Source organism: Salminus brasiliensis, chromosome 18 (genome assembly GCF_030463535.1).
Source record: "Salminus brasiliensis chromosome 18, fSalBra1.hap2, whole genome shotgun sequence".
NCBI classification, from domain to species: domain Eukaryota; kingdom Metazoa; phylum Chordata; class Actinopteri; order Characiformes; family Bryconidae; genus Salminus; species Salminus brasiliensis.
The window spans coordinates 11,408,774-11,436,669 of record NC_132895.1 but is presented as its reverse complement, the minus strand read 5'-3'; the positions used below and the strand labels follow the sequence as shown (position 1 = coordinate 11,436,669).

At 40.4% G+C, this 27,896-nt stretch overlaps 1 protein-coding gene across 4 annotated transcripts; it reads right to left on the bottom strand.

Annotated features, from left to right (window-relative positions):
- Positions 1 to 597: 597 nt before the first annotated feature.
- Positions 598 to 26,585, bottom strand: akna (AT-hook transcription factor). 4 transcript variants are annotated; one of them, XM_072661943.1, is made up of 24 exons: positions 26,402 to 26,585; positions 19,258 to 19,591; positions 18,832 to 19,015; positions 17,417 to 18,236; positions 16,796 to 17,096; positions 15,977 to 16,051; positions 11,995 to 12,151; positions 11,780 to 11,907; positions 11,566 to 11,625; positions 11,323 to 11,444; positions 10,803 to 10,965; positions 9,601 to 9,773; positions 8,993 to 9,145; positions 8,423 to 8,627; positions 8,205 to 8,308; positions 7,501 to 7,775; positions 7,095 to 7,251; positions 5,417 to 5,587; positions 5,158 to 5,306; positions 4,276 to 4,410; positions 3,857 to 3,982; positions 3,638 to 3,742; positions 2,317 to 2,464; positions 598 to 1,867 (listed from the first exon to the last, which is right to left on the bottom strand). In XM_072661943.1, the coding sequence occupies exons 2-24, from the start codon at positions 19,438 to 19,440 to the stop codon at positions 1,606 to 1,608; spliced, it is 4,356 nt and encodes a 1,451-aa protein (XP_072518044.1). In that variant the 5' UTR covers positions 19,441 to 19,591; positions 26,402 to 26,585; the 3' UTR covers positions 598 to 1,605. The 4 variants fall into 4 exon arrangements, with proteins under 4 accessions (XP_072518044.1, XP_072518043.1, XP_072518046.1 ...); XM_072661942.1 differs by lacking the exon at positions 26,402 to 26,585 and adding an exon at positions 26,036 to 26,171; XM_072661945.1 differs by lacking the exon at positions 26,402 to 26,585 and adding an exon at positions 26,036 to 26,171 and having other exon boundaries at positions 4,297 to 4,410.
- Positions 26,586 to 27,896: the final 1,311 nt, after the last annotated feature.

Sequence of the window (27,896 nt, the reverse complement as noted above, 5' to 3'; positions counted from 1 at the left end):
GCTCACATGTAATTCATCAGTTCATTGAAAGCGACACAAAAAAACCCTAAAAGTTCATCAATTTAATCTAAAACATCGAAATCATAATGTTTTAATGTTTTTTGGTAATAATCAAGAAAGAAAAAAAATATTCATCAATATTCCAAATCAAGTCCTATTCACTTAAACTCTGTATGCTGCCACCAAAACATGACCCAACCTTAATCTACACAAAACTCATACCATCGCTGTCACACAAAAACCTTGTATCTCTGTTTCTGCTGGTTTACATTTTTCGACAGATCAATCTACCAGTTGTTTCTTACATTTTGTCAGAAAGAACCAATGAAAATGCTCTAAATAACCTGGATTAAAAGTTTTTTTTACATTGACTTCCATTGAAAGTTACAATTTTTGTGTGTGACAGCGACAATCTATAATTACTAAATGTGTTTATTGTCACTGTCCTCTTAGCAACTTTCTAGGAGAAGAAAAATCTCTAGCTTTCAATGGAAGTCAATGTATAAAGATTTTATTCCAAGTTATTTAAGAGCATTTCTATTGGTCTGTTCATCATATCATTTTTAAACAATATTAAGAGCAACTACCAGATTCATATTTTGTCAAAATGGAGGATTTATTATTTAATGTTACGATAAATTATAAATGAAGGGTTAATATCAATTTGTTTCATCTTAATTTTATATTGTCAAAAAGGGGAAAAAAAGTAATGTCATCAATGACAGATATCATTGCTGTCAAAATTCTTCTTTCTCCAAAACAGTTTTTTAAATGGAATTCAATGTAAACAAACCAAAAAATATGTCAATGTTAGGATTTCATTCCAAGCCATTGTGGAGCATTTCTATTGGTCTATTCATCATTACATTTTGACAATGCAGGGTGACTTTATTAGCCACACTGTAATTATCACAATGTACACAGGTCAGAGTATATTGTTAAGCTTCAGCATCGCCAGTCTATCTCAGCAGGAACATCACCACTGTGATATGTTATTGAGGGTGTCCTAGTATAACAGAATTTGTGTATTTCTACTTTACTGTATTTCAGAAAAGAAAATCCTTTCAGGACAAAAGTCTGAGTAACAACACATTCACTTTAAATAATAAAAGAAAAAAAAGTATTTCACAAATAAATCTCCATAAGTCTCCATTATGGAAACAGATTCCTTATCAAGAATTAAATCATTGTAAACAATAATTTGTATCCAAAACGCAATCAACAAACTAATACACACAGTGCAGAACATAATAATTATTCAGAAGAATAGCTCTATATCTAGTAAGCACATAAAAAAACATGTCTTTTCTACAGCTTTATTTTTTTTTGCATTTCGTAAAATGAAAACACCCATAAACTAAAATGAGCTTTTCTCACAGTGCAGTTTGCTCTTATTGAAGCTCAGTGTAGCTGCCATGGTTTAGATGAAGGTGCATCTCCACAAGACATCCAATATCAATCTCCGAGTACCACACACTACCAGCAAGAGGCTGTTTCAGTTACCACAAGGCAAAGGGAAATTTAGTGAAGGTGAAGGTGAACTCTCTGTGAGTCACAGCAGCGGCCCAGAGTAGTTCGGTGAGAGCACTGCTCAGTGCCGCAGTGTTAGTAGGTGTAGGACTGAGCGAGACGGCTTGTGTGCTGCAGTCCCGAGGCAAGAGAACGTGTCATGCGCAGAGATACCTCACGCATGCTCCTGGTGGCATCGATGGCGCGATCCAGAGAACTTCTGAGCGAGTGTCGAGTGTCCACAGAGTGTGAACGTCTGTGTTGACTACTGACCCCCGATTTAAGGCCTCTGTCATCAGAGGAGGAGAGATAAAAGGGCTTTGGGTAGGAAGCTGGTGCCACAGGGCTGGAGTAGAAGCTGCAGGATGGAAAACAGGGTCAAAGCATCATGGGTGAGCAACAGAGCACCACTGCATACAGTTCATTCATTTTGGAAAACAAGGGTAATTTTTCTTCAAAAGTGTACAATTAAGTAACATCTGTACTTGACCTTAATCTATTATGATTAATGATTGAATTAGGAATAAATTAATACACAAATTATTTTACAAAAAAAGACAAAAGAGACAATTTGTTAAATATGCTGTAATACAATTACAAGGAAAGGGAAAGCTTAGAACCATCATCGTCCCTATCTGCTGACAGCAAGGTGAAACACTCCCATGGCTGTCTACAAACAAACTCTCTTTATCGAATTTGACACTCTGCCCGCCCTGACCTCAGAAAAACTGGCCAGGAAGCTAAAGAGCCAGAGTAAATTTGTGAGGGGCAATTAAGGTAATGAATATTTTATCCTGGGCTACTCACAGAACTGTGGGACAGACTGGTACATATTGGACCACAAGCACACTGCCTAGTACTGGAGGGCGAGGAGGTGCTGCCAAGTATACACTCCCTCTCTCCCTGTGTGTGGGGCTTACTGGCAGAGTGCCCCTCTGAATGCAGCTTTGGTTTGCTGAAACATAAAAAAAAAACTATTATTAAAAAGTATGTAATGCTTTTACCACTCGAAGTAAACCATATTAGGCAGCAAGTGAACAGCCTGTTCAGGAAGGTGATGTGTTAAAATCAGGAAAAACGGCCAAGCATAAGGACCTGAGCCACTTTGACAAGGGCCTAACTTTGGTAGCTAGACACCCAGGTCAGAACATCTCCAAAACATCAGGCAGGTTTTTTTGGGGTGTTTCCTATATGTAGTGGTCAGCACCTACCAAAAGTGTTTAAAGAAAGGACAACTGGTGTACAACTTACCCTCATGGTGCCAGATACCAAAGGACATCCTTAAACCTGCCTTGGATGCTAAGATCTTTTGTGGCTACACAAGGGGGATCTACTCAATGTAAGGCGATTATGTTATGGCTGACTGGTGTAGATCACTGGTAACTGGAAAAGTCACGGACACCCTATCAATAACATCATCCTAAGACCAGAGTTATTAAGTTTTATTAAGCAAAGCTGTTCTGCCTCTAATCAGTCATTTACACTACTGGTCAAAAACTGCCAGGGGCTTGTGAATGTAAAAACAGAGTGTAAAAACTAAAAAAATATAGTAAAAAAATGAATTGTTTTAGGAAACAATTCATTGGTTAACAACGTGCAGCTGGTCTGTAGCGATGGAAGTAAATCAAGCTTTGAAACTTGATGCAAATAATTTATAATTTACAAACCCTTTGTATAAAAGCAGTATTGGAACAGACTGTTACTGCACTCTCTAGCATACTTTGGCAAAACTACACTTCTGAGTTGCTCCCATAATGACTAGAAAAAGACACAGTGCAGTAAGTAGTTCTTTCCTTACAAAAACACAGCCAGAGTACAGTTTCCTACACCATCTAATGACTCTTGGAAGCTGGAGGAAACCGAAGAGGTCTAATACAAAAAGAGGTCTGACGGACTCAAACCCATAACAGCATCAGAAGATACATTTCTGAGAGTTAGCAGGTGTGATAGGCAGCTCACATGACACACCTTAAAGCTCAGTTCAACACTGAACTCAGTGTCAGTTTCAGCTGTGAAGAGAAGACTTGGAGGTGGGGTGTTTTAAAACTTTTGACTAGTGTATATTGTGTCATTATTTCCCTGTCAAGAATGAATAAAATGTAAAAATAAATATTAAGCGAATACAGACCAGATGGAGGGATTTTTCCTTTTTTGGCTTGAGATGCTCCACATAGTGGACAGCCACCTGAGTGGAGACTGGTACGACTGGTTGGGGGGACATTCCTCACTGGACCTGAAGAACCACAAAAAAAAAAACCAAACAAACAAAAAAAACACACGTGAAGAAGAAAACAAAAAACCCAGTACTAGAGCAAAAGTTGATCACCTAAAGGAAGGAGATGCTTACGTGCAGACATTCTACTGCTCTGTCTTGCCATACAGCACATACACAAAGCAGGGGCTGGCTCTCTGCTGCCTTCAGCCTCATCATCACCCTCTTCTGATTGGTCAGGTGATATGCTACGCAGCTGGCCTTACCAGAAAAAACACACTACTACTAATTTCATTCCAAGATGACCTAGATACAAATATTTAACACAAAGACCCACATGTTCAAAGTGGCTGAGCATTTACAATAAACAGGGATTGAAAGAAACAAATATATATAGACAATATTTAATAAACTTAAAATAAATAGAAGTATATGGAAGATTATGAGAGTATAAATTAAACAAATTAAGATTAAACGAGTCAGAGAAGAAATTAAATGAAAAAAAAAAAATGTGTATAAAGGACACCACAGCACACAAACTGATATTCACTTACTACTTGAATGGTGCTTTGTACCTCGCACCTTGTCAGCCCTGGCTCTCTGGGATGCATGTGCTGTTGTAGGGGATACTGGGATATACCTCAAGGCCCGTGGCTTGGGTTCAGACTGGGCATGCTCTGAATCTGTGGCTGTAATTTGACATAAAAGAGCAATTAATCAGAATTAGAATATTTTCATTTTCCAATGAAAAACGACGCACAAGGAAAATTACTTAATGTGGCAACCTAAACTCCAATTAGAAATATAGGAAAAATAAAAATACATAGACACTGACACAGACACTGGTCAGCCATAAAGTTACCATTACTGACCAATTAAGTAAAAGAAAAAAACAAAACATTGATTATTCTTAATTCAAAATGGCGTCTGTCAAGGGGTGGACATATTAGGCAGAAAGTGAACAGTTAGTTCTTGAAGGTAATTTGTTAAAAGCAGGAAAAATGGGCACAAGGATCTGAGCCATTTTGATAAGAGTCAAATTGATGGCTAGACGACTGGGTCAGAACATCTCTAAGGCTCACTGATGCGATGAATTGAGGGCCCACCTCACAACTTACAGGACTTAAAGGATCTGCTGTTAACGCTGTTGCCAGATACCTTCAGAGGTGAAGGTACCTTGAATGGTCAGATCTGTTGTGAGGGCAGAGGGGGGAGCTACTCAATATTAGAATGTTATGGCTGATCGGTGTACATGTTGCATAATTAGTGTTATGAACAGTTAGTACTGAAACTGTGTACGTTATTAAGTACATATTTACAATTAAGCACTTTGCTACTGACTAAGTAAAATATGTAGAGCTGCCACATAAAGTAACACCACCTTCACAGAGCTGAAAATAAAATATTTAGCTTGCTATTTGTCCAGGTTTACATACTGATCTCTAGCTCGGTTCTAAAACGGGGCACAGACGCCGATCTCCTTCTTGGCACTGGCTTAGGTCCTCTCCTTCCTCCTTCTTCCTCCTCTTCACTCCTCCTACTCTCTCTTGGTGCTCTTTTGCTGGCTGCCTTTGGATCCAAAGACCTGCAATGAATCCATATATGAAAATATTTTTCAACAATGTACAGTTAAACAATGTTTCATTATATTTATTCCCCACTTAGAAGTGACCTCACAGGGTGAAGTTGAGCTACCTGAAATTAGGCTGCAGAGGTGTGGACGTGTGAGAAGGTTTATTGTCTCTAAAGTCATCCAGGACAGAAAGCGGTGCTTTCACAGGACTGGATGGACTGGTCATCCTGAGACTTCCCTCTAAGTGTTCCCTAAGTCTGTCCACCTCTTCCTGCAGAGACTGGAGAGCCTCGCTGATACAAAAGGGGAATCAAAAAAAAGAAGACCTTCATTGCAGCAGTGTGGAATTGGGAAAAATGTAAACTGTGGAATATAGCACATAATACATTACAAAATACACTATATGTCCAAATGTTTGTGGACACCCCTTCTAATGAATGCATTTAGTTGCACACATTGCTGTCACAGATGTGCAAATGCACACACACAGCCAAATTTCCCCCTAAAGCCCCTCCAGCATTGAGCTGTGGAGCAGTGGAACTGTGTTCTCTGGATTTATGGTGCTCTATTTAATACTTTTGGGATGAGTTGGGATGGTTATCATCCAACATCCTGACCTCACTAACGCTCTTGTCCCAAAATACAATCAAACCCTCACAACAATGCTCCAATATCTAGTATAAAGCCTTCTTGCACAGTAGAAACAGTTACTCCAACAAGAGCAGAAGAAACAAAGAATGAGCAGGTGTCCCAATACTTTTGTCCATATAATGTATGCTATAGGTGTTGTGCAACATTTCAAGGTGTGACAACAGATGCACACACAGCATGCACCGTTTCCATGAAGAAGTCAACCACACCATGCAATACAGGGCATAATATATGCAGTTGAACAATACCTCCCCAATCATGTTCCTAGGCTAGATAATCGACTTTCCATAACTGTTTAAAAAAAACAACAACAAAAAAATCAGTAGAAATTATTTACCATCCCTTACAGCTATAGGTTAGGCAACCTACAGTAAAATGAATGTAGTTTAATATTAGCTTTGGATTGGCAGTCAAGGTTATTTTATCATAGTGCTTTTGAATGCTCTCAAAGTTCAAATATTAGTAGTGTTATTTAAATATGAATAATAACTTCTTTGCATTATAATTATTATAATAATGTATTTGCATTATTTGAGCAGTTGATTTTGAGCAGTTGTCATTTCCACAAATAAATGCTCTAAATAGTAATATTTTTATTTGGAATTTAGGGGAAATGTTGTCCATGGGTTATGAAATAGTCAACAGATTCTTCTGATTAAAACATAAAAAAGGTTCTCTGAGTGATGCCATAGAAGAAAGACTAGGTTTTATAAGAAACTATGATTGTAAAGGAGATATCAGAGTGTGAAGAACCTTATAAAGGTCACTTGATGTAAAGGTTCTTTACCAATTTAAGGGTTCTTCACACTCCCACATCTCCCACAACATGGTTAATTATGGAACCAAAAGTGTTTTTCAACGAACCTTTAGGAACACCTTTAATTTTAAGAGTGAAGGTGTTTCAGCAGAGAGGAGGCTGGATCAGGCAATTCAATGGCAAAGGGGAAATACAATCAGGATGAAATACAACTGGGTGTTCTTAAAAAAATGAAAAGGCAATTTAATCGAGACAGTATTTATTGCCCTACCAGTGACTTTTCCAATACTATACTGCAGTGCTACCCTTTCAGTCACTCCACTCTACAGCAGGCATAAATCTTGCCTTGTTTGTGCCGTTATTGCTATGGCAGCCAAAAAAAAGACACTCACTGGCGATTTGTCAGCTGGACAGAACTTTGGGCTTTGAGGTGGTCGCCATGGCGATAGGGTACAGCAGAGGAGGGGCTTTTGAGATAAGAGCTATTTTGATTGGCTGGCTGTGTGTACTGGTCATCTTGTCGTGCTTCCTCTCCTGATAAGGACTGGGCTGAAGAGAGAGCAGAAAGAAAGAGAAAGAGCGAGAGGGCGAAAGAGGTAGAGGGAGAGAGGGAGAGTGAGATTGACTGATTGATTCACTATTGATTAACTATTCACCAAATTATTCATCTCCAGACACTCACCTCCTGACCTGCTAAAGAAGCGGGACCTCCTCAGTCAAGGCAATTTGTAAGTACATGTAGTCACACTATTACAACCTTACACGTTCTACTGTGCGCCTGCTGTGCATGTTACCTACCAGAGTCACTCTGTCTCTCTAGCTCGCTGATGCCACTACTAGGCCAGGGCTGGAGGAGGCCACTGGTCCAGCGCAGAGGAGAACTGGATGTGGAAGGGCTGGGCAGGTACCTTCTCCCAGTTTGTCCTCCTATCCCTGTGGAGCCTGGAGCTCCTCCAGGGCAACCTGGAGAGACCTGTGTCCGTGCCTGGGAGCCAAGAGCAGGCTGCCCACTGACAGACACTGTCTCAGGTTTTATTGTGCACGTCTCTTGTGTGACAGATGGCCTGGTCACTCTAGAGGAGAGAGAAGAGAGGCCAGAGTGAGACTACACCCACAACCCCCCCTCCCACACACACACACACACATGTTTGTTTCTGTAAGTCAGGACTTATATATATATATATAAAAAACAAAGCTGTCACCTGATTTCACATTATTAAGCACAGATTTATGATTTGATGGATGATATCTATAAATAATACCATACTCTATTGATTCTACATTGTAACACTGTCAACATTATTTGTATTTACTCGAACATCAGTGTTTTACTGAGCAGTGTTATGTAGACAATATGTCCTAAAGATTCAATTAAATTTGGTTAGAAAATAAATTTGATAGATTCTTTCCTGCATAGTGTAAGAAAAAAGGGAAGGATTGTGCTGAGAGAGCAGAGTAATGGCTGGATGCTTTGCAAGCTCTGCAGTGGAAGTGCAGCTCACCTTACTGCTGCTCTCTGCTGGATAGGACTGTGTACTGCAGGGGTGAGTTGACTACTCTCTGACCCCAAAAAGCCACTGTCCGTCTCAGGGGATACAACGCCATCCTACGGAATCACAAGAACCACAAACTTTGAACTCCTTTCTGGTTATGTTATGTAATATAACATACAATACAATACGTGAATATCACAGAATATTCTTAGGCCTATGCTACTGACCTGAAGGGGTGCTCTTAGGACCCTGTCACACTCTTTAGAGGCTCTTTTCTCAAAGACTGCACTCTTTCCCAGGTTGCTGTGGGACGTGTTACTACCTGAAGGTCTTCTTTCACTGCTTTGTGGCCCTGGTAATGTTGTGGTTGGGGCAGCGGCCACGTTGAGTGTCTCCTTAGAGTTATGCGCATGGGAACTACCAGAGGAGCTACTAGAGGGAAAAGGCAGGTATTCACAGATTAACCTTTAGAAGCTATGTTTTCTGTTTTCAAAAACAGCTATGAGCTGTGTGCAGAAACACTAAAGTTTAGTTTAATCTCCACAATGAAACTCTCCATCCTCCTTTCACAGCTAACTTCCGCAGTTAATTCTTTCTGAGATCATATCGGCATATCGTTTCAAATCACATCATACTCCCACCATAGTACACTACCATACCAATGCCAAAAAAAGCTGTGATTGGCAGCGAAACATGGCAAAATTAGAGCAAAGGGTAAATAAAATGTTTCATAAGTATACACATTTTTTATTTGTTTCTGAAGTACAAAGAAATTGCATGGTGTGTTTCAGACTCACAGATTGACTGATTTGATAGAATCCACCTCCCCTTTAGTTCTCCACTGCTTATCATCTTCTATTATATCATGTGTGGCAGGATAAGGAGGACATTTATGTGTCTCAGACAGCCCTCTGTCCAGCCGCTTGGGCAGCTCCCTGAAGTTCTGGTAGCTGGGTATAAAAGAGAGATGGTTGAGTGAGAATCATTTTTAAGTAATCTGCACGGTATTTTTCATCCTGTACCCAATCATACCAAATGCCAGTGATACATTCTGAGATGTTGGCAATATCTCATAATCTGTCTTCAAAATAGTGAGTAATGTCCACAGAGAAATGTACAAACCGGTGCTGCCCATCAATCACTAAAAACAGCAGTATGATGCCACCTTAATGAGTGGATGCTCTGCAGAAATGCATTGCCTTGTTTCACCAGAGTAATAAATAAACATTGACTGAAGTGTGAAACTATTAGTTTGTGACTAAATATAATAATATGTAAGGTTTTCCGGCTTTGTTAGGTCAGGTTCCTTACGTACCAAAGAAGATACAACAGCAGCACTTAGCCATGTTATAAAGGAGAAGAAAAGAGTACACACAGGTTAGGGTAAATATCATAACATTCTCACTGGTCCATGAGGTTGCTGAAGTCTTTCTCCACAAGCTGGTGTTTCTGGTGCAGGGGACGGAGAACAGATGGAAGAATCTCCTCCTCTTCATCATCTTCCTCTCTGCCTCCATCGCTCACAGACCTCACCTCCAACTCATCCATGTCCTCTGCATGGACTGCAGAGATTAGCTTCTGAAGGAACAGAGAGACAGAATTGGAGAGGGTAAAGACCATTAGCAAAAACTAGTCTGGAACCATATTAATAACGACCATTTATTTAACAACCACCAAGTGCAACAAATGAACAGCACCTACTCTAAGGCCAACTACTGGAGTGTTTCAGTATATTCATCTGTATGTAAAAATCACACCTTGTTAATAAATGCCATGTTAGTACTTTGAAGTCCTCCTATTTTCTTATACTGTATTATTATAGTTGCACCTCTTTACTACCACCTAGTGTTTACACAGAAACCTGCATTTGAAGTTACTTTCTGAGCAATTTACAAGCAATAAAATTAAATTGTAAACTTAACTTTTTTTTTTCTTCAGTTCTTTTTCAGTCTTTTTCTGTCAGTCCACGCACACTGAGATGTGTTTATTTTGCTGCGTCCCACCAATGACACACTGACATACACACTTAAAGGGGCAGTGGTGGCTCAGCGGTTAGAGCGTCAGGCTATCAATAACAGGGTTGTGGGTTCGATTCCCGGGCAAGCTGCCACTGTTGGGCCCTTGAGCAAGGCCCTTTACCCTCTCTGCTCCCTGGACGCTGGAGTTGGCTGCGTTGGTGTGTGTGTGTACTCACTGCCCCTAGTTCACTAGTGTGTGTGTGTGTACACTGTACAGTGACAAATACGTGCACTTTTACTGGTGGTGCACTATTTTTTATACACAATTTAGTGTTCTTGTTTTGGTCTAGAACGCATCCTTTGTGTTAGTTGCAATATGTTTATGAAGGAAATAAGGTACATGGCACAATTTGTTTGTGTGAATACAGTAACTGTAATGTTTCCAAGGCAGGTTTCCGCAACTTTTCTGGTATCAACAAAGCGTTTATTCACTAAAACTAAACAGAAAAACATTTTATAGACATTTGTTAAATGCTACCAACAATTTCCAACATGGCTATTAAGACGTGTTAAGAAGTGAATAAGTCATATCCAGTGCTCAGTTGAAGGTTATACTGTAGATGTGTGTGACAGGAGAGTTGGAAAGTACCTTAGGCTGAGGCTCTGTCTCATTCAAAGATGCACAGAGCTGGACGTGAGGACGTGGGCTTGGTCCAGGTTCTGATTTTGGCTGGTTTTGTTCAGACTGTTCTATCCTCTCTTTTAGTTCCTCTAATCGCAACCCTGAGTTGAAAATCAGACTTTCAAGTTCCCTAAAATGCAAACAAAACTATATTATTTATAGGAGTGCACAGTATAGCAGTGATCATTGTGTTACTTGTCAATAAATGGAAAATTTGAGTTGTTATCGGTATTGGAATTTCAAATTACAACTCCCATTATTGATACAACTGCCATGTCTGATTTCACCATGTGAAATGATCAATAGTCTGTCTTAACTATTATAACACATCTTTTGCTCTCTGTGATTTGAATATGGACCACAATAACAACATTTAAAAAAAGGTAAAACTATTAATTACTGTAAATTATCAGTCATTTATTTAATGCCTTCCTGTTTATTTTGACAGTATACATTTTAACCCTCAAATAAACTGTTCTGTACTTACCTTTCAGGGTCAAAAGGTCCAGAATTGCCTCTGGTCTGCTTCTGCATTTGCTGATAGTGGTCTCGAGCAGCCAGGTAAGCCCTCTCTAAAGAGTCCTGACCCAGGCCCAGCTGAGACAGCCCCTATGCATGGGTTAAAAAAGTGTAAAAAGTCATAACTTTCCAGCTTCACTCAAATACACTCTGTATCTTGACCTTCTATGTACTATGAATCCAGGAGTATAGTAAAAACGGATAATGATACCTGTATCTGATCATGAGGTTTAGGTTTTCCACTCTTTAGAAGATTCTCAAAATCATCAACCTGGTCAAACAAACCAAAAAAGGGGGGCAGGAACAGTTCCATAACCATGCTATTATTTAAATTCATGTTCTGGTCACAAACTATGTACAATAATTGCAACTATTTCAGACAAATATTGTCATGCTAAGGGATCAAGGGTTTTAAACATCAGCACCTGCAGCTGAAAACTCTGTACTTGTTTGTAGAGGTCCTCCATTAGCTGTTTTGCAGTGAGAAAGAGAGGCCCTCTGGAAGAGACGGAGTTCACAGACGACGGGCGAGTGGGTGCTCCCCTGGAAGCTTCTGCAATGAACAAACAAAGGCCATTAATTAATTGACAATTTAGCGTTTTTGTTCGACTGCTCTAACACCAGTTACGATTATGATTACCTGAATTAATCCTTTCTTGAGTTGGATGGATTGTGTTTGTATTAAGCTCTGCCCTCTGAGCCTGGGGGAAACTCAGGGTCATCACTTTCGATCCATTATGGAGAACACCTGGCAGAGCAGACTGACTGGGTTTGGGAGAGACACAGTGCAGGTTCACCTGAGAAAAACAAACAAACAAAAAAATCCCCAACATTTATTGGTGAAAAACTACACAACAAATTTGTACAATACAGTATGTGGATAAAAGTATTGGGACACCTGGTCATTCACGGTTTCTTTTGAAATCAAGAGTATTAAAAAAGTTTTTGTTGGAGTAACTGTATCTACTGTCCAGGGAGAGCTTTCTCATTTTAGAGCATTGCTATTAGGATTTTATAGCGTTCAGAAACAAGAGTGTTAGTGAGGTAAGGATGTTAGATGATCACCACCGAACCTCACCCCCAACTCTCTAACTCACCTCAAATTAATTATGAAGCACAGTCATCAGTCATTTCAGAGAACACTGGAGATACTTGGGGGTTTAATATCACAATAGCCCAAGCCTAGTGTTAGACATGGTGCCAACAGGTTCATGTTTATCTGCTCCAGAGAGTCCTATTCTATTGGCAGTACATCTTAAAGTAAAGTTAAGTAACTTAAAGTAGCTAAATGCATTCATTAGAAGGCATGTCCACAAACATTTGGACATACAGTGTACAGTATACGGTCTGGAAATCATTATAGTAGCACAAAGAACACAACTGCCATCAAAATCAATTTATTTTACCAGCTGTGTTACAGAGGTGGGCAACTACATTCATCTGCAATAGGGTAGATGCAAGATTGAGCTGCAAAGTTTTTTTTACCACTAGCAGTTAGGGCTAAATACTATTGTGAAGAGTACTAAGGGAGGAAGGCAGCCCGACCATAGATTAGACAGTGAATTCAGAACCCGCATCTTCTCAGAGATTTACTGCGACCTAGTGGCCAAGCCACAGAAGAAGATGAAGGAGCCTAGAGAGAAAATGGCTCATAAAACAATGTACACCTGAAGCCTTTTACACTGCTGTCGGCACATTTGTGTCTGTTCTACATAGAGTAGAATGAGAGGGGAGAAGAAAGGGCAAGGAAGACTGTACAATATGTCTGTTAACTGTTATCGCAATATTGGCCTGTAAAATACTGATATTATACTGATAGGCTGCAATATGCAAATTAGACTAACCAATTGTGGTCTTACAACCATGAGAACTCTGACCAAGCACAGCCCCAAGTGTTCTATAGAGTGCCAATAAATATACCAGCCATAACATTACTACCATCTCCTTGTTTCTACACTCATGGTCTATTGTATCAGCTCCACTTACCATATAGCATTTTGTAGTTCTATACCTACAGACTGCAGTCCATCTCTTTCTCTGTATACTTTATTAGCCTTTTTTCACCCTGTTCTTCAATGGTCAGGATCCCACAGGACTACTATAGAGCAGGTATTATTAGGCTGGTGGGTCATCCTCAGGACTGCAGTGACACTGACATGGTGGTGGTGTGTTTGTGTGTGTAGCGCTGGTTCAAGTCAGACAGCAGTGCTGCTGGAAGTTTTATTTTATTTTTTTTTAATAAATTTGATCTGAATTCCTCCCCCATTTCGTACTGCCAATTACCCAACCCATATGTAATTCCCCCCACCATTGCACGGGATGCCCTTGTCACCAGTGAAGGCGCACCAGCAAAAGCCCCCTCTGACGCGTGCAAGGTCGAGCCGCTCATTTTTCAAAGCAACACCGGCGGGCGATATTGGGGGAGAGCCACCCTGGAGAGAGCAAGGCCAGTTGCGCTCTCTGTCACTCAGTCACTGCAGTGCTGAGAATGACCCACCACCTAAATAATACCTGCTCTGTGGTGGTCCTGTGGGGCATGACTATTGAGGAACAGGGTGAAAGAACGCTAACAAAGTATACACAGAAATAAAGTATATAGACTAAAGTCTGGAATTACTGTAGAACTAATATCTGGCAAAAGTGGAGCTGATAAATAGACAGTGAATGTAGACACAAGGAGGGGATGGTAATGTTATGTTAATCAGTGTAATGCACAGTAATCTTGATCATAAAAACACAGACCAATTTGTAATAATGTTAAATTACTGATTCATTAGCATCATTACTGATTATATTTTTAATATAATGCCAGGTGTATTACAGTCACAATAGATAGCAATATAATCACAGTGGTAGTATTTAATCCACATCGTGCAGCCTAATAAACAATGCACACCTTATGCATATGGGGTCGGACATTCCTTTAACACACACATAAGTACCCAACTGTGACTCACAGTCGGCCTTGCCTCAGGACAGAAGGTGACGGCATGACTGTTCATTTTCGATAAGCCTTTCAGACACTAAATCAAGCCAACAGTCACCTCTGTGTAACCCCTGAGCCTGTCTGAATAAAATACTACCCTTCCATTTCCATTCTCATACACTAGGGTTGCACAATATATCATTTGGTAATCGTTATTACATCTAGCTTTTACTCATATGTATGCACCAAATACATTTGGTCAGAAATAGTCCTGGATAATCCTTAAGCGGCCTGCATCAAGAATTCATAGATGTGCTCATTCATTGTTTTTATTGGCAATAAAAAGGTTTTCCTGCTTTGGTTGGAGTAACTGTCTCTACTTTCTAGTAACTGCCCAGGGAAGGCTTTCTACTAGATTCTGGAGCACTGATGTGAGAATTTGATTGCATCCAGTGACAAGATCGTTAGTGAGGTCATGATGTTGGATGATAACCACCCCACCTCATCCTCAACTCCCCAACTCATCCCAAAAGTACTGAATGGAATACCATTCGTTTCTGAGAACACAGTTTTACTGCTCCACAGCTCAATGCTGGGGGACTTTATACCCCTCTAGCCCACGCCTGACAGTAGACAATGTTGCCAATAGATATATGTTTATCCATTCTACTGGCAGTGCTTCTCTACAGAGACTAGACAAGTTGTGTGTGAGCATTTGTATTTCTGTGTCAGCAATGGGTGCAACTTAAAGAAGCTGAATGCAACGACGACAACAATGTATTGGAAGGCTACTACTGCCATATGCAGCAAAATAAGTGCAATATGGCATTTTGTTCATATCATACGTCCCTATTATACACCTGACACTTCCTCAGTTACTGCTTACATAGCTCACAAATGTAAGCTAAATATTCTTCTTAGGCAAGCCTTGAACAGGGTCTTCTGTGGGGTCTGATTAAAATGAATGACACGTTGCCACCCACACCATTTATACCTATAAAAGGAAGGACAGATGGCCAGGGTGTGAGGGGGGTAAGCTGCTTTTAATTAGCATTACAATTAATGCAACCAGACGGAAGAGCAGCGACTAAGAAGCAAGCTAGCAGTATAATTCAGTAACACTTGCTCGATGGCAGCCTGTAGCATTCATCTAGCTAGTGTGTCGGATATGCTGAAATCACACCCTGTTCCTTTTATGCACATGACTTAATGCCAGCTCTGTGGTAGACAGGCTAAGTGACTGGATCTCTTTGTTCACATAAAAGCATAATTGAAAATGCTACATGCTGGAATCCATGCTGAAAAATTCTGCTCCAAGACGAAAACACGTTATTATGGCTTTAAACTACCCTGACCAGAGAGTCTGACACTTAGAAGAGGCTATGTGTGGCATTTTTCTCTTGATTGAATACTGTGGTCGTATTTAAACGAGAGCTGTAATCACGAGAGTTACCGAAGAGCCGCCTGCATCTGCTTTGTGTTCAGCCTGGCCAGGATTCACATGCAGAGAGCTCTATAAATAACTCCTTTATAGAGGGGAATTAAGAGAGGGAGACGAGTGTCATTGTTTTGATTGTGAAAGAGGATCCAGAATAAAACAGTTTTGCTAACATGCAAGTATGTGACAGTTTGCTTCTTCAATACACATAAAAGCACACATGGGTATTCATCTACACACACAAAAGCACATTCAAACCTTTGCTTCCAGACGTAGACGGTCAATGGTATTCTCAGCCTCGGCATACTTGGTTAGAAGCCTGTTATAATCCTCCTTTGGGAGAGAAAGAAAGAAACAAGAGATCTTCGCTCAACACATAATAGTTGCAAACTCTGTTAACCAAATACAGATCATACATAATCTCACACTAAAATTAATTCTCAGCCAAGCCTGTGTTTGAACTAGTGGTGTACAAAACACCTCCTATGGTTCACAGCGCAACTCAACCCGCGGATTAATTGCCAAATATGAACCATTACACTGTGTAGAATACAGTTTTACTGCAGACTGAGCAGCGGTATGGTTTGTAAACACTGAGCCACGAAAGCCATAAGGCAATATGTTGAGCATGGCCACACATCTACAGCACCATCACTTTGATGTGTGAATGGAAAGTAGAGTTCTGTTAGCGTGAGGCGTGGGAGTCTCGTATTAACACGGGCGGAGTGTAAAAAAGAGAAGCCTTAAAGTAAGTCAACCTCATAATGACAGACTTGATTTTTAAGGTGTAACGGAATGGGAAAAAAATAAATAAATTAATAAATAAATAAAGAGTGCAATCACTCCACTCAACCTCTACATCACAAACAGACTGTGTCAAAATAAAAGTCACTAATTTAAAAGAAGCCGTAACACAAAATACTATTTTTAAACTGAAGCTAAATTTATAGCCTCACATTTGTTTCTGAAATGATCTGACAAATGAACCACTTCTTGACTCAAAAATTGTGATTCAATCAAAGTTTTGTGATCAGTAACCCGTAGTGTGAATTGAGGTTCATGTTCTTTGCTTCATACCTGAAGTTGCTGGACCAGAGTACTGGCCTGCAGAGGACAACGGAATTCCTCAGGCACTGTACTGTTCACGGACCTTTGGAGGTCAACAGGAGCAGCAGTATCCGAGAGCCCTTCTGTACTGCTCAACAGAACCTCCCTTACTATGTCAGCAGGGGATTTGAACATTAGAGGAGCTTCAGGCTTTGAGTCTCTCTTTCGAGGAGGCCTCCGACTCCTGGGGGGCTTGTAGTCGCTCTTGGGGAAATGAACCCTTGGCTCCACTTTGGAAAAATCTGGTAATGAGTGACTCAGCTGCCCCTTCCTGACAAAGCATAAAGAATATAAATAAGATGATCAGTACAGGTTGATTTAATCCAAAGTATGGGAAACCGGTTATGTTAAGAGGACTAAACTGATCCAATGCCCATTTTAAGGCCAATTTACACTGAATAAGAATCCCCAATGAGAAGGAGAGAGAACAATGTTGGACATGAACTGGGGGCATACTAGAACAGATTGATTGTATGGAGAACATCGACAACAGGCACACCAACCCAACAACTGCTGGAGAATCTTGGGTTGCAGTGCATGAAGGTCAAACATCTAGGTTGGTTAAGCCAACACTTGAACAAAAGAACCCACCTAACATCCTTCAGCTCAGTGCGAGAGGGTCTGGGGGATCTGTGTCCACGATGCCGTCTGTGATTAGGTGTGTTAAGCGGAGAGGAGTCTGAGGAAGAGCTCTGGGATTTGGCTGTCTGCTGCACAGATTTGAATGACTGATGAGATTCCTGAGGTGCACAACTGACTTTTCGGGGAACAGGAATAGGAGTCTGGTGATGAGTCTGGTGAGTCTTGGTCTCCAATTCACTTTCTTTTAATCTGTTTGAACTTCCAAGCTGAGGTGTGACCTTACACTTAGACTCCTTATACTGCTCCTCCTCAAACCTAGGCTGGTAAGTACTAGTGGCGCAGCTTTTAGTGCATGTTAACTCTGGAAATGTTTTAGTCGCTTCAGGTCCAAAGTTACAGGCCTGCTCTTCTGGAGAGAGCTGGGGGAGGTAGGGAAGAACAGGAGCATGAGGAGTGTTTATGGAGGACAGAGGTGAGAGGACACTGGGCAACTCACTAAATAGAAAGTCCTCATTACGACAATTTTGTAAGCATGCTGGGATTTCTGAGGTTGTTCTGTGATTTTTTGAGGTTGTCATGTTATCATTTATTTCATTACTGCTGTTATCATCCCTCTCCAACAAGTTGTACTTTGGATTTGTTTCCCCTTGAAGAGAAAGCGATAGCTCTCTGCATCCTTTAGCCTCCTCCGTCCTGTCATCAGCCAAGCTCACCACCTTATCTCTCACTGGCCTATGGATCTTAAAGCTTTCTGGATGCTCCTCATGAAGTTTCTGTCCATCCTCGTCATTACTCCAGTCCTCCAAGGCAAGACTATCATCGTCATCATCTAACAAAAGGCAGAGAGAAAGATTTAAACAGGCTAATGAAAGAATGGGTACAAAGGTGTCCCTGTGAAAGATCCTGGTTCTGAGATCTTGTAAAACTTCTGTCCAAATAGCCCAAGATTTGATTCCATATTTACTTAAGCATAGTCAGATAAAACATGATGCAGTTTCCTTTATTTTGAAGACAAATGTACAGGAGGAAACATAAAAAGCCAGCTCAAATTACTAAATGCACACTGATTAACATACCTGAAAATGAATAAAAAAAATAAATGAAAGGTCTCTAACCTAGCCTTACATCCTCAGGGGGCAAAGAAACCTGTTTCCCCAAGTTGTCATAAGGCCTCTCATCTCTCTACTCTGTTGTCTGTCTCCATATCTTCTTCTGTCTGTCCGTATTAATTCTTTTAATTTAAACCAAACAAGGCCTACGTCACTTGTTTACTTGTTTCAATATAATGTTTGATTTAATCTAAGAAAGCTTATTAAAACTCCTTACTTAGTACAAGTTTAATTTCCCCTTTGAATATAGTGATGCATTATAATGAAGACCCATCTAATCAGTGGTGTGGTAAATTAACTGAAAGAGGCTATTACTGTGTGAGGGTGAGGGACAGTCATCTGCTGTGGGCTGTGAGAAAGGCTCTGAATCCAGCAGCTCACTCAGGTGGCAGCTAAGATCTTCCAGGGCAGGAGGTGGACCTTCTTCAGGTTCTGGAGTCCCTGCATCCAACAACACACCTTCTCCTTCCACCAATACAACCTCTTCTTCATCATCCATCTAGGTAAAGAGAAGGGTTTTTAGTTATTTGAATATGAGGATACCTGAAATAATTTCGCATTCATTTAGTCTAATGAAATACATGTTGTTTGAGTAAAACAAATTACTTCTAAATACATAAACCATATTTGTGTATTTAGTGTACAACACCAGTAGCTGAAATCAATGACTAATTACAAAATGTGTTTTTAAAATGGTAAAAAGCCAACAGAACAACCTTCTGTAAGCACTGACACACTTACCTCCCCCAGGCTCTCTCTCAGGCCAATGATGCCATTTTCATCCATTTGGCTCTGGAAGTCCTCATCTCTGCTCTCGTCCCAGCTGAGCTGTGACCCATTTGGGCTGGGAGGTGAGGAAGAATACCCTGGGGCAGGGGTCCAGACAAGCACTCCAGCTCTGGTGCTGCTCCTTCTCCTTTCCATTTCCCCTCTTATTTCTTTTTAGATTGGTTTTTGGTCCATTTTCTATCCGTCACCCCAGTCTCTTTTTTTACTGCCATGACTACAAAACTAGCAGCAGTTATTGGTCATTTGTAAAGGTTGGTAAATGTCTACTTTGTACAGAAACACAAATCTGAAAGAAAAAAACAGAATTGTCAAGTGTCAGGTTTTTTTGTCTCCTATACATCTCCTATTAGAAAAGACGAAGTCCATTTAGTCTATCAAAACATATGAGCCCATATTAGCCCAAACCGATAATGCGGTGTAAAACTGTCTGCATTATTTCGGTCCACAATGATTATGTTGGACTGAATACTTGGATTCATCCCCAAACCCACAATTCATGTAGCGTGTGTGAGCTCAGACTGGAAGCTCACAGAACATTGAAAACCCCTAACTTCACATAGATTGTCTTAGCTATTGCACCAGAATATAGCCCTGCTAGAATGTAAACATATCTTAATGATTTCCATTGTTTATAATATACTGTTTGGCTTGAAAACTCTTATTCGACAGACGGGTCTCCGACCCGGAAAGAAAACAAATGGCACAACACATCATCTATATGGCCCAACTTAATTAATTACAAATGTAAACTCATTGTAATTAAAGCTGCCATTCATAGAGTAATGTGGAGCACTAATGAACCATGCTGAAAGACAAGCTGTTAGCTGTGCTATAAACAGCTGCTCCTAAACACAAATATCAAGTGTCATCAATAAATCAGTGTATCACTGTTGTTCATCCAGCATATTTTCAAGCCTGTACAAATGCAGCAGAGAACTACAAGAGCCTAACTAACAATATAAGCAATCATTACAGCACATACACAGTGCACAAAGCCACCCTAACTCACGAGCCACAGTAGGCCCTTGGTTACCATGACGACCACCACAACAACAGTCTTTGCCATGCGCCCAAAGCCCCAGACATCAATGGCGTGTTCTTTCCTCAGCCAATCAGCATTCAAGTCAAGCAGCAGAGGGAATATTGAGGAGAACTTAAGATAGTGTTAGTTTATAAGCAGACACCTTTGACATCCCCCACCTTCACCTTATTATCCACAGTTCACTGTCACCATTCTTAAAGTGGTGCTATGCTGCTATGGCTGACCCACTTTTGGTTCCATAAAGAACCATGGGTCTGATTCACGAACATTTTCCTCACAAGAATGAAAACTTAAAAGGATCTTAAGATAAACAAGTTCATAGGAATGTTCTTCAACACTATTCTCCAAAAATCTTAGTTCTCAAATATTCTCATAAGAAAGTATTTTCTTAAGAATTGTCGTTGTTTTCTTATTTAGGCCATCTGAAACAGTCTTATGCTGTTTTTCACAACATATCATACACAATGCAAAATAACATTTTTAATTGTCCTATATTGAGTTTAATCTGTGCAGTACAGGGCAAAACTGAATAAAATAAAGTGTTCGAACACTTTCAATAAACAAGAGCTGGATGCCCCTTATTTTGGTTCCTCTTAAGGTTTCTTACTCCAGTTTTTCTTTGTCACTAGGCATATCATGGTAATAATGCTATTAATTTATTGTACAATATATGGACATGACCTTAACTTGCATGTTTGCACAAGAATGAAGTTTCTGCTTAAAAGGGTGTAATTAAATTATTATGCTATTTTATTATAATAACATCAGTCAGATAAATTGGTCTTAAAATTCCCCAATATTTCTGGGACAATAGATACTGTCATATATAAATATTTATGTGACAGGCCTACTTCCCACACTTGTCACATTTGGCTTTCTCACTTATGTTTTATTTGCTTTGTTTCATTTTGTTATGTTTAATTTAATTTGGTCTCATTTTGTCTATTTCATTTTGTCACAATCAGGTTTTTACAACATGACTGCAACACAATCGGGTTGTAAAAAACGCTACACGAATAAATTTGACTTGACTTGGCCAAAAAAAAAATCTTTAAAAGACCCTTTACTTTTACAAGTGTAGTCTACTGCACTAAACTGTATAGTATTTTGTACAGTTTATCTTTTGTATTTCTACAGTTTATGGACCATTTGACTGCTCATGTTCAGTGTAGTACTGTGTCCTGGAGTATCTATATTTCATTTCCCACTCAACACACAACTGCTGAGAAGGAACGACAATAAAGTTGAGCTTGTATTTTGTAAGTTACAATCACCAAAATTTCTGTACAGGCACCAGCTCTGTACTGTGGGATTGGAACCAGTTCACCGCTGACTTTAATGGAAACTTCTACTACTTTTGTCTGGTCTATTACACTTGCAGATGGGTGAACCATGCCATATATATATGTGGTGGAGGTGGTATCACCCTCTTTGCATGCAAGACACGATCAGATTTAAACTCTTTATCTATCCAACAGATCCAATTGCTCTCATGTGCAACATCAGCCAGAGCAATATAGTCCTGCTCATTTTGAAGAAGTTTATTAATCTGAGACACCAATGCTTCCCACAACGCATATCCACCTCCCGACTGCACCACGCTCTCTTCCTCTGTAAACAACACGAATAAACACATTCCACTGACTTTCATTTAGTGTACAGGCTTATGAGCTACTGCCGTTACAAGCTTGTACCATAGCATGTCTCATTAAATGTGCCAATGTGGTAATACTCACCAAAAGCCCATGTAAAATGGTATAATGGCCTCACAGGATGAAGACTGGCTCCTTAAGGAAGCAGCAGCATGTCAACCACACAAGCTTCTGGTAGCACACATACATACACAGCTAATCCCTTGTATGCTGAAGAGGTGGTGGATGACGGCAGCGTTACGCTAATTAAACGCTTGTCTAGATTTTCATCGGCTCCCCAGGCTGCCAGGCCTGTCAAACACTGATGCGGTCTCAGCTAAAAGCGACACAAATTCCAGCTACAGAATCACACTCCTACTGTGCTACCAGTAGCAGAAACGAACAGCATTCACACTTAAAGAGCGCTGAGCAGGTCTGTAAAGAAGGCCACGCTGTCGTAAGCTACTTACATATCTGAGGTCACTTCTGAGGACACAGACAGTCTCGGAAACGAGTGAAGCCATAACTTCTGTCTTGGGGTCTGATCTGAACTAAATTCATTTGATTTAAATAAAATGTCACATTTTTTTTCTTTCAGTCGACTTATTTTTGGCCAAAATTGGGTTGAATCAAAATACTTTATAAAGAGAAAGTAAAAGCAGGCCTGTGTCACAAATTGCACTGGTGGTGTTGTTTTTTTTTGTCAACAGTTCCTGACAACAGTTTCTATAGAGCATCAGCAGTCAGATTACTTTTCACATCAATTAACTGGCACTCTTATTCAATGAAATTTATATTTAATCATGTTACTTATTAAAAAATATTATTAACTTTTAGTAATTTTTCTAATAATTTTAACAAACTTGCTAACAGCTAACATTTAAGTATGCCTACCACCTGTCACCCACTCACTGAGGACACACCCAAATAAAATGTCTTTCCACTGTTCACTCGTTGATGTGGACGCTGCTGAAGCTGGTTGTCGTTGACTTCTCTTTAAAAAAAACCCAAAAACATATCCTAGCTAGCTACCTACGTAAAATCTAACAAAAAAACAAACAAACTCACGAATAGTTTCTAGCGTTTGGTCAATAATGCAATAAGCATTTCGACCCTTATTCGCTCGCAGCATAACCAGCAAGGTGATTGGCTCTTTTTGTTGAAACGTGGGACTGTGTAAACAGATGCCATGTTGAACGTTACGTGAATAACTTTCAACCAGTGGCTGGTATCCTCATTTTTAGCATCTCTGACAACAAACAACAACTCTTGAGACAAGACAGATCGATAGATGCTGATATTTGTCCAGAATCTTTGGGGCAACAATTTTGTCAGTCCAGTCAGAGATTTGGGGAATTGACACAAAGTTATTGTTAAAACTTAATTATCTGAAAAAAAATTATTTTGCTTTTGAGAAAACATCACTAACACCACTTATAAAAAATGATTATATGAAGACAAACACAGCACAATTCTCAGTATAGGTTTAGATGTAGTAAATCTGTTGTGGTTGGTGTGGTGCAACAGATAACACCACTACCAGCCAGTGAGCTACAACACCACGTGGGAGACTCAGGTTTGATTCTCAGTCTGGGTGACTATGCCGTGCAACACCAATAAGACTCCTAACACTACATTAGCCCACCTCTGTAATACAAGTAACCTTGTAAGTCGCTCTGGATAAGAGCGTCAGCTAAATGCTGTAAATGAAAATGTAAATCTATGCAGCCAGCTTTACAGATGAACGGCTGCCTGGTTTCTGTCCAAAGACTCCAGGAGTACACCTGAGGCTGTCAGAGCCCTTCTCCATCTCTCTTCATGCTTCACTAGGTGACAGTGAAAGTAATGTTTAACTGGCCCTCGCCAGTCTTGAAGAAACTATGGGGCAAATAAGTCTCAGTCTTCTAATATAAGCCATCGTGCTTTTTTCTGCATGCATTGCAGAAATTTGAAAAGGTTAGGAAATCTGCCCACATCTTTCACAGTTTTTAGGATTTATTCCCCATGCTCGACAAGAAAAGTATACCTGGACAAGCTCACACTTCAGACAAAATGTGAATTCTTATGAGCTTGCCCAGTTACATTCCTTTTCTACACTCCATCCGTAGAGACTGCAATTTACAAGTGTGCATACCCTCCCCATTTTGATTTCTGAAATGCTGTACTTAAGTCAACATAACACAGAAGATACAGTTTGACAGGTCAGCGCTAAGTTTTACATTACGTCATGGTCTGTATGCCTTTGAACTTTAACTGGATAATTAAAACAACTGATGCCCACAAAGCAGTAGATAGCAATATGGTCAATTCAACCCACGTCTGACTGAAAAAGACCCTTGGGAGGGAACAGGAGACTCTGGAGTGGTGGTGCACTGTTCTACTGTGCAGCAACACCTGAATAAATATTACCTTAATAAAAGAGTCATCAGAAAAACTTTCCTGCATCCTCACCACAAAATGCAGCATCAGATTAAAAAAAAAAACATCTACAAACAAGCCTGGTGCATTTTAGAAACAAGTCCTGTGGACTGATGAAGTTAAAATAGACCTCTTTGGCCACAGCGTGCAAAGGCATGCTTGGAGAAAAAAAAAGGTGCAGAAATTCAAACTGTTAAGCATAGGGGTGGATTGATCAAGCTTTGGACTTTTGCTGAAGCCAGTGGCATGGGGAACACCTCACTGGTAGAGAAAATATAATAAATTCAATTGAAGACCAGAAAATACTTCTGGAATTCGTGTGGATCTCACACGAAGAAAAGCTGAAGAGGAAAAGAAGTTGATCCTAAGCACATTTTAAAATCCACCATATGCTACCTCAAGAAGCACAAACTAAAGGTTTTGCCATAGCCCTCACAGTCCTCCTGCCTCATCCACATATTTCTTGAAAAAGCAGTGCATGCAAAACAAAAGACTAAAAGTCTTCTGCAAGGAAGGAACGGGCAAAAATTCCCCAAACAAGAATGGAAATATGCTGCCAGCCATCAGCAGCCGGAGCCCGAGATAGCACAATTGGCCTTGCTTTCTCCAGGAGGTCAGGTGGCTCTTTTTCTTTTTACCACAGCTGGCACAGGCGTTTGCTAGCTGATTTATCAGAGCAGGGAGGTGGCACTTGTGTCGGAGGAGGCATGTGCCTGCACTCATCCTCCCAGTCTGTGGAGCCTTGCATGTGGTAGAGTTAGCAGTGAATACTGGCATATAACTAGAATACTAATGAGTGGGTTTGGGTAAACTGCTATCAAAAAATGAGAGAAAAATTTAACGTTCTAAGATTAATTTCTCATTTATTTCTAAAAACAATCTTGACTCATTTATTAAAGAAATGACCTTCTTGCCCAGTTTTACTCTCTTATGCTATACAGTTGCCCCTGTATATTGCCAAGCACTAGTAAGCACACACATAGCAAGCTGCTCCTTCCACCACTAGACCACCATGTCTGGATACTGTCGGTTAATGCAGCTCAGCTATATCTAAACCTCAATCAAGCAGAGTGTGGCTTAACTCTTGGAAAGTGTTCTCCTTCAGTAAGAAGATACGTTAAGCCCAAAGCCCTATGAAAGTAGTCCACACTCTGTCCAGTGAGGAACCTCTCAGTAAGCCCTCTATCTGCCTTTGCTGAAACCAGTCAGTCTGGCAGCTCGCAGCCTAATCCGGTTAGTCCAGACTGAACTAGGTAGCTACACTACCTTCACTGAAATCACAGCTTCAAAATGTTGAAGATACTGACTTTTGGAACTGCACCAAGGTGTTTCTGGAGAACATGCAGATGCTAGCTAGATCTATCTGGATGCTCTTCAGTAAGCCTTTCATGCCTTTGCTGAAAGCAGGCAGGGAGCCTGTTAGTCCAGACTGAACTAATAGCTAGCTGTGCTATCTACCTTCACTGAAATCACAGCAGTCACCAACAGAGCAGGACCCAGAGCAGACCAATGCCTGAAGACCATGCAGTGCTAGCTAGATACCTAGATAGATAGATACCTTGAAGAGCTGAAGACCAACTGAGGTGATATGAGTGATGAGTGCAGCCAAATGAACTTTTCGTAACTTTGTGAAGCTTACCTTAACTCTGAGTCCGTGTTTGAGCCACTTCGGAGAAATCTGGTGTCCACCTTTACACTCACACAGGAGAAACAGCCTCTGCAGGCCTTCTCGGCTCTCCTCGTTGCCTTGAGAACAACATACAAACTAATGCCTCCCTCCCTCTTACCCTCCCTCCCTCCCTCGACCACCAAGCGACCACCAAGCGACCACAGGAAAGAGCAAGCGGTCCTACCCAGAGCTTCTCCTCGCACACAGCAGTCCTCGGCCGGCCGTTAGTTAGTTAGTTAGTTAGTTAGTTAGTTAGCTAGTTAGCTAGCTAGCGTTACCCCTTGCTTTTCGTCTTCCCTGAAGCTTAGCTAGCATAGCTAAATCCCCGTCTCTCACTTTTCTCTGTTCCGCAGCTTTTCCTCCACTCTCGACCCAGTCCGTGAAGAAACCTTAACCCAGATAGACAGCGAATTAGCTAAGTAGTGCGGCCCTTTCATCGCTTTATTAATCAGATTTGAGCTCGAGGAGACCAGATAGCTAAACTAGCTAACGTCAAATCAAAACAGCAACTTCTTCAGTTGGAGCGCGAGGCATTGGTTTGTGGGCGGGGCTTACTGTTGACAATAGTAAACATGACGCCGAGGGCAGACTTCTAATTGGCTGAGTGTTGCAAAGGGGCGGGGTTACCGTCTTCTATTATTCACCCAGTAGAGAACTGGTGCTTTAAATGTATGCATTTTAATTTGCATACATTTACATAGCTATATAATTGAGTCGTAACACACACTACGCGTCCGAATATTTGTGGACACCTCTTCTAATAAATTCTTTAACTCGCATCCATTGCTGACAGCTGTAAATACAAATACACACATGCACAGCTTGTCTAGTCCCTGTAGATAACTACTGCCAATAGAATAGGACCCTCTGGGGCAGATAAACAACATGAACCTAATGCCAGGCGAGGGCTAGAGGGCTATAACCTGTGGAGCAGAGGAGCTGCGTTATCTGAAATGATGGTTGCTGCTTCATCCAATACTTGAGTTAGAGTGGTGGCGGTCATCTAACCATGCAACCATGCAATCAAATCCTCGCAGCAATGCTCCAAACTCTAGTAGAAAGCCTTCTTCCCTAGACAGTAGAGACAGGTGCTCCAACAAAAGCTGGATAAACTCTTTTTTAATCATAATCTTCATATCAGAAGAAATGACAAATGAGCAGGTGTCCCAATACTTTTGTCCATATAGTGTTAATTTCAACGGCACTTTATATGTACTATGTATTAAACCAAAACCTCCTACATGCATACCTTTTTATTTTAAATATATAAATTTAAGACAATATGCACATCTATCTAAATTCACATATACTGCATATTTCAACTATATTAATGTATTTCAATTTACACACACACATATATATATATATATCCAGTCCATTCACATGTAGAGTACAGTACGCTCATTATGGACCATGAATGCCATAGAAATATTGGGCCTTCAGGAATTACTTTGAATAATTCTTTTTAATTTGTAACCATTTCTATATAACTGTAACTGATTCAAGCAATTTGACAAAATTACACAAAAACTTATTGGGGTCAGGAAAAAGACCTGCACTGTCATCCTCAGCCGAGAGGAAACTGGTTTGGATTAGCAGGATGGGAGGCTGTGCTGTCTACGGTCAAGCAAGTTTTACAATGCCATAGACAGAGAGGCTGCTGTGCAAAAAAGAAAGCTCCTGCTCCAAAATCAATACCTTCAAGGTCATATAAAGTTTGCAGCTGAACACATAAAGAGAAACATAAAGGTCTTCTGGAGGTAGGTTTTATGGTCAAATGGCCACAATGTCCAGAAATGTGTTTGGAGAAAAGGTGAGGCATATAACCCCA

What these genes read in the sequence shown, in the direction of transcription:
- akna (XM_072661943.1), bottom strand. Translation starts at nt 19,440, where the DNA reads ATGGAAAGGAGAAGGAGCAGCACCAGAGCTGGAGTGCTTGTCTGGACC. An exon ending in TCAAGAAAGGATTAATTCAG is followed by an intron (nt 11,908 to 11,994) that starts GTAATCATAATC and finishes TGTTCATTGCAG; the next exon opens with AAGCTTCCAGGGGAGCACCC. An exon ending in TTCAGCAACCTCATGGACCA is followed by an intron (nt 9,146 to 9,600) that starts GTGAGAATGTTA and finishes TTTTATACCCAG; the next exon opens with CTACCAGAACTTCAGGGAGC.